The sequence below is a fragment of the Tyto alba genome, unplaced genomic scaffold, assembly GCF_018691265.1.
Source record: "Tyto alba isolate M040663 unplaced genomic scaffold, T.alba_DEE_v4.0 Super-Scaffold_39, whole genome shotgun sequence".
Classification (NCBI taxonomy): domain Eukaryota; kingdom Metazoa; phylum Chordata; class Aves; order Strigiformes; family Tytonidae; genus Tyto; species Tyto alba.
Genome location: NW_024881314.1, coordinates 11,518,222 through 11,524,780, shown reverse-complemented (window position 1 = coordinate 11,524,780; position 6,559 = coordinate 11,518,222). Strand labels below are relative to the sequence as shown.

Here is a 6,559-nt window from a genome sequence, read left to right as displayed (position 1 = left end):
GGTGCTGCCGTGCCTCAGGGGGGGTCTGCGTGGCTGGGGCTGACGCTTGGCACCCGCCCCCCACTGCAGAGCTGCATGGGTGGCAATCCCCACAACGGTCCCCGCCATCCCACGGGGAATGGGGTGAAGGATGTGGCATGGCCAGGCTGGGGGACCCCCAGTGACAGCACCGTGCCGTCCCCAGCACCCACATCTGCCCGCAGGGTGACAGCCCAGAGGTGCTTCTGTGCCTTCCCAGAGCATCCCCCCCCCCCCCCCCATGCACCGGGGACATGCCCCTCCATAGCCTGCAAAGTGGGGGCCTGCTCCCCGCCCCGCCGGGCTTGGGGGGGCCCCTGGTGCCCTCCAGCCCCCATCGCTGCCCACCCTCCACCCTGACACTGCCCTCCGCACACACGCTGCTCGGCTCCAAACTCCGGCTACTGGGTGGGTGCCCACCCCAGGACTGGGACCACCCCAAGCCCGAGGCTCCCCCGCCCCATGGGACCAGGACCAGGACAGCCTGCATAAAGCACAAAACCATCAGTTTATCACCCAAACCCTCATTAAACCCCATTTCCTACAGCTAAGCACCCTCCAAGAGTCCTCCGTGTCCTAAATCCATCAGGGGCCGCCAACCCGGTGCTGGGATCACCCCAAATCTGGGCTGGGACCGCTCCAAGCCTGGTGCTGCCCTATCCCGTAGGACCAAGACCACAACAGCCTGCACAGAGCAAACCCCATCATTTTATCACCCCGACCCTCATGAAACCCCACTTCCTACAGCAAAGCGTCCTCTGAAACCTCGTGTCCACCAGTGGGCACCAAGCCGGGCTGGGACCACCCCAAATCTGCACTGGGACCAGCCCAAAATCCAGGCTGGGACCACCACAAGCCTGCTGCTGTCCCATCCCACAGGACCAAGACCCCAATACCATCCCTCACCAACCCCACCCCACCATTTTAACACCCCCAACCCTCACCCACCCCCCCTCATCCTCCCACCAACCACCCGCCACGGCCGGGCACGGTGTTGACGGTGCCCACAGGCATTAACCAAAGGCCGGCGCTGCCGGGCAGTTCACAGCGAGTGGCACATGGATTTATTGATTGCTTTGGGGTGCTGGTGCCCCCGGGGTGCCCGCCTGGGGCGAGGGGCACGGCGCGAGCGGGGCGGGGGGGCGAAGCGCTGTCATTTCCATCCTCCCTCTGTGCACCGGGTGGGCGGGAATGGCTCCAAATAAAACAAATCTCTATATATTTTTTCTCTATATATATACAAATATATAATATATATATCTCTGCCGATATATATATATATCTCTTATCTCTCTGGAAAGGATAAAAGGTTAATTTGTCTTCGCATGCACAACCAAAGCCACCAACCCACGGGGACAGCGGTTGCCAAGGGACGCGCACCCTCGCCCGCTGGCACCCCGAGAGCCCCGGGGGGGGGGGGTCACATCCTGCGCCCCCCAGGTTATTGCTGGTCAGGTCCCATCCTGCTCCGGCAAACAAGCGGAGGGGGAAGAAGCCGAAGAAATGAAATCCCGCTGCAAAGCGCTGGCGAGCTCGTTGTCACCTGGCCGTTTCCCCGTGGCACCCGCTGTCGGGGCCCGGAGGAGATGGTGGTGTCACCCCAGGACCGTGGGTGCTGCGGGGGCAAAGGAGGATGGGGGGGGGGGGGGAGTGGGGGGGGCGCAGGCACCCAGTTGAAAGGCAAAGTCTGGATAAGGCGAAAAAAAATTAAATAAAGATCAGCGACCGCCCCCCAAAGCGGGCACTTTGCCACCCGAAACTGGTGCGCCAGTGGCCTTCGGCGCCGGTGGCCGGTGCTGGCCCCTGGGTGCTGCAAGGACGAGCGTGGGGACAGGGACACTGTCATAGGGCTGTGCTCTCCGATTCCTCCTCCTGCTCCTGCCGGGTGGCCGGGCTCGGCCCCGAGAGTCTCTGCGGTGCCTCCGGCGGGTCCCGGCACAGGGTGGCATCCAGGGGGACGTGGAGGGAGGGGACCTCAAAACAGAGCAGACCTGCGAGGGGGGGGGTGGGGAGAACAGAGTGATGGGGGGGGATGTTGCGGCGAGGGCTCGGTGGCAGGACACCTCAGCAGGGCTGGCGTCGTGTCAGTGCCACCCCCAAGGGATGTCACCACCGGTCCCAGCTCTGTGTCACCCCTCCCTAGCTGGAGCCTGTGACACCAGCCCCGCTGTCCCCCACGGTGACGCTCCGCTCTCCTCCCACCTGGCGCAGGTGACACCGCTGTCCCCTCTCCCGAGGGACCCGCAGGGGCAACCCCCGGGTAGAAACCCCCCCCCCCCGTCCCCCCCGCGGTGAGCTGCACCCCAGGGTGCAGCAACAGGGTGCAGTGTTGGGGTGCGATGCTGGGGCTGCAGGGTGGGGTGCCGGGGTGCCATGCCAGGGCCATGCTGAGGGCAGCCCCCCCCACCCGGGGGGTCACGTAGCCCCCGCGCTGTCCCAGCCCCTGGCAGACAGGGTGGGCACAGGGACGAGCAGAGCCCCCCCCCCACCCCGCAGGACCCCACGGCCTCTGTGTCCCCACCTGTCCCCAGTGCCACCAGCACTTCCAAAGCATCACCCTGACCGTCCCCCTCAAACGGCGCAGCCCCCACTGCTGCAGGGACACCGGGGGGGGGGGGGGGGGCAGACACCAACAAAACCCAGGGACAGGGAGGTCGGAACGGCAGCACATGCTCGTGGTGCTTCCCAGGGACGATGTCACCTTCCTGGGGACACCACCACCTTCCTGAGGATGCTGCCACCTTCCTGGGGACGCAGCCACCTTCCCAAGGGTGCTACCACCTTCCTGAGTACAATGTCACCTCCCTGGGGACATCACCGCCTTCCTGGGGACACAGCCACCTTCCCAAGGGTGCTACCACCTTCCTGAGTACAATGTCACCTCCCTGGGGACATCACCGCCTTCCTGGGGACACAGCCACCTTCCCAAGGGTGCTACCACCTTCCTGAGTACAATGTCACCTTCCCGGGGACATCTCTGCCTTCTTGGGGACATCACCACCTTGTAGGGGACAGTTCCACCTTTCCAAGGTCATTATCACCTTCCCAGGTACACTGCCACCTTCTTGAATACGTCGCCACCTTTCTGGGGACATCACCACCTCCCCATGGACACTTCCACCTTCCCAGAGACATCATCCACCTTCTCAGGGATGCTGTCACCTTCCTGGTGACAGTTCCACCTTCCCAGGGACACTGCACGTTCCCGGGGACACTGCCACTTTCCTGAGTACATCATCCCCTTCCCAGGGACGTCACCACCTTCCTGGGAACAGTATCACTTTGCCAGAGTCACTGTCACCTTCCTGGGGACAGTTCTGCCTTTCCGGGGACATTGTCACCTTCCTAGGGACACCGCCACCTTCCCAGGAATGTTGCCACCTTCCCGAGCCACTGGTTCCTGGGGACATTGCCACCTTCCTGGGGACAGTTCTACCTTGCCAGAAACATTATCATCTTCCTGGGGACATCACCACCTTCTCAGGGACGTTGCCACCTTCCTGGGGACAGTTCCACCTTTCCAGAGACATTGTCACCTTCCTGGGGATGTTGCCACCTTCCCAAGTACTTCCCAAGTCAACCGGTTCCTGGGGACACTGCCACCTTTCTGGGGACACAGCCACCTCCCCCAAGGGTGTCACCAGCTTTCTGAGTGCACTCGCACTTTCCTGGGGACATCACCACCTTCCTGGGGACACCATCACCTTCCTGGGGACAGTTCCACCATGCCAGGCACACTGCCACCTTCTTGGGGACATCACCGCCTTCTCAGCAACACCGCTGCCTTCTCGGGGACAGTTCCACCTTTTCGGGGACACAGCCGCCTCCCCCAAGGGTGTCGCCACCTTCCTGAGTGCACCGTCACTTCCCTGGGGACATCGCCACCCCCCTGGGGACACCATCACCTTCCCAAGTGCCTCGTTGCCTTCCTGGGGACAGTTCCACCTTGCCAGCGACACTGCCACCTTCCCGGGGCCACCACCCCCAAACCCTGGGCCACAAACACGCGTGTGTGTGTGTGTGTGTGTGTGTGTGTGTCCCCCGCCCCGTGCCACTGCCACCAGCGAGCCCCCACGGCGCGGGGCGGGCGGGCGGCCCCCGCTCCCACTCCCACCCGCGGTTACCTGTGGACACGCCATCCCCGGGGCCCGCGGCGTCCAGGCGGGGCAGCTCCGGGGGCTGGGGGGGGCCGGGGGCGGCCGGGGGGGGGGGCTGGGGAGGCGGGGGCAGCGCCGGCCGCGGCCGCGGCTTGGGGGTGGGCCGGGATTTGGGGGGGGGGCCGGCGGGGGAGGGCAGGAGAGGGGGGGGCGGGGGAGGCGGCGGCGGGGGGGCGGGAGAGGGCGGCCCGGGGGGCGGGCAGGGCCCCGGGGGGGCGGCGGGGCCGTAAGGGGAGGGGGTGCTGGGGGGGGTGGGGGAGAGGCTGGCGGGGGAGGGCTGCCCCCCCCCCTGCTCCCCCGCGGCCGCCCGGGGCGGGATGGGCGCCAGCTTCTTGGCCACTGCGAGACAGAGAGAAGGGCGGGGGGGGGGGGGTGTCAGGGTGCTGGGGGGGGGGTCACACCGAGTGGGGACCCCCCCCCCCTCCCCTCCACGCCATCCCCGGCCCCGCTCCTACCTTTGCGCAGGGCGGGCGGGCTCTGCTCGGCGGGCGGGGCGGGGGGCGGCGGCTGCCCGGCCCCGGGGGGCGGCTCCTTGGGCCGGAAAGTGCTTTAACGGAGGGGGGGGGGGGGGGGAAGGGGGAGGTAAATAGGAGAAGAAACGGAATAAAAAGAAAAGAAAGCAATAAGGACAGGGATGAAAAATAAAAATGCAAAATAAAGAAAAGAAAAATGGAAAGGAATGAAAAATGGAAATAAAAAAATAATAGCGCAAGATAAAATATGCAAAGATTTAAAATAACAATAGAATTTGAAGAAAATGGGAAACCAAAACAAAATAATAAAAATAAATGAAAAAAGTAAAAGTAAACAAAACAAAATAAAAAATAAAAATGCAAATAAATTAAAATTAAAATATAAAATAGGAATTAATAACAACAATAACAAAAGGAAAATTTAAAAAGAAGAAAGAAGGGAGAGCTGTGAGGTCCTTCCTGCACCCAGCAGCCCCCCCGCTAGCCCCCCACGGGGGGGTTCAGCCCCAGCCTCGGCGCAGCCCCCAGCCCGACACCCCCCGGGGACAGCGGTGATGGGGCCACCGAGCCCCCTCCCCCCCCCCCCGGTTTGGGGGTCGCCATGGTGACCTCGCTGGGCTGGATCCTGCGGCAGCCCCGGGGGAGCGGGGGCCCGGGGGGGTCCGTTTTGGGAGCAGTGCCACGGGGTGAGGGAGCAGCGAAGGGAGCAAGGTCTGGCGCCAGGGTGAGGGGCGAGAAGCGAGGAGGAGGGGGAGGAAGATGGGGACAGGGACAGGACGGGGCGGGGGGGGCTGGAGCCACCATTCAGTCAAGCAGACCCCAAGTGACCCCTGCTGCAAAATGTCCAGAAACACCATAAAAAAAAGTCCAAAAAAAAAAAAAAAAGGAGGGAAAAAATAATAAAAAAGCAGAAGCATCAGCGCTGCGGGGGGGACAGAGGAGAGCGGTGACAAAGCCCCCCCCCCGGTGCTGAAGCCCCCTCACCTCACCCCACTACGCCAGGATCCAGCTCACGGCACACCCCACCCGAGACTGCCACCCCCACCCATGGGTGCACACTGGAGCAGAACGTGGCTCGGGTGGCTGCAAAGCTCAGCTCCCCTTTTGGGGGCAGAAAAATGGAATTGAGGTGCCTTCTCCCACCTGGCCCCCGTGCAAATTAAAGCAGGACACAGACGCTGGGCAGAGGAAAGGCTCGGGGGGGGCTGTCGGGCTTCTCCTCGCACCTCCAGCCCCAATTTTGCTACAGCCCAGCGACACCCGCTGCGAGCCGGGCAGGGGACCCGCGGGACGTCCCGGGGGGCAGCACCAATTCTGCGGGGCCGGTGTGGGAGCCACGGGGATGCCGAGCATCCCACCCCCCCCCCCCCCCCCGGCATGGCCGTGGGGGTTTTGGGGCTGGGCTCCCACACGGGGAGGATGCCGGGGCTGGGGACACGGGGGTGCCGGTGGGCTTACCTTGTGCGCTCGGCTCCCGGGGGGAAGCCGAAGCTGGTGGGAGGTGGGGAAGGGGTGGCCGCCACGTCCGGCGATTGCTCGGGAATGGGCGAGTGGGGGGTGGCGGGGAGCTCGGCGGGCGGCGCGGGGGGCTGAGCGGCCGGCGGGGTGGAGGACGCCTTGCGTGCCGCCGAGGTGCCTCGGCGAGCCACCCACGAGGTGTCCATCACCCTGACGCCCATGCTGGGGGGGGGGACACAGAGACAGGCGCTCAGCACCCGCCCAGCGGGACGGGACCAGCGGCGCCGCGTCCCGGCTCCTTTGGGGTGTCAGGTCCCTAAAAACGCCTCTTCCACCAGGAATGAACCGCCACGGCAACAGGGCGGGGGTGGCTGTGTGGGACACGCTTCTGTCACCCACCGGCCACCTCTCCCCTCCCCAGGTGCCAGCAGGCACCAGCACCCTGCCCGCAAC

The 6,559-nt window shown here is 64.5% G+C and overlaps 1 protein-coding gene across 3 annotated transcripts in view; it reads right to left on the bottom strand.

Annotated features, from left to right (window-relative positions):
* Positions 1 to 1,059: 1,059 nt before the first annotated feature.
* Positions 1,060 to 6,559, bottom strand: part of ARHGAP44 (Rho GTPase activating protein 44) — a 29,958-nt gene continuing 24,458 nt past the window's right edge. For all 3 annotated transcript variants that reach the window (XM_042802711.1, XM_042802712.1, XM_042802713.1), the window contains 4 exons: positions 6,107 to 6,328; positions 4,631 to 4,722; positions 4,143 to 4,514; positions 1,060 to 2,009 (listed from right to left, as the gene is read on the bottom strand). In XM_042802711.1, the coding sequence (XP_042658645.1) occupies positions 1,861 to 2,009; positions 4,143 to 4,514; positions 4,631 to 4,722; positions 6,107 to 6,328 (835 nt within the window). In that variant the 3' untranslated portion in view covers positions 1,060 to 1,860. The remainder of the gene's footprint in view (positions 2,010 to 4,142; positions 4,515 to 4,630; positions 4,723 to 6,106; positions 6,329 to 6,559) is intronic.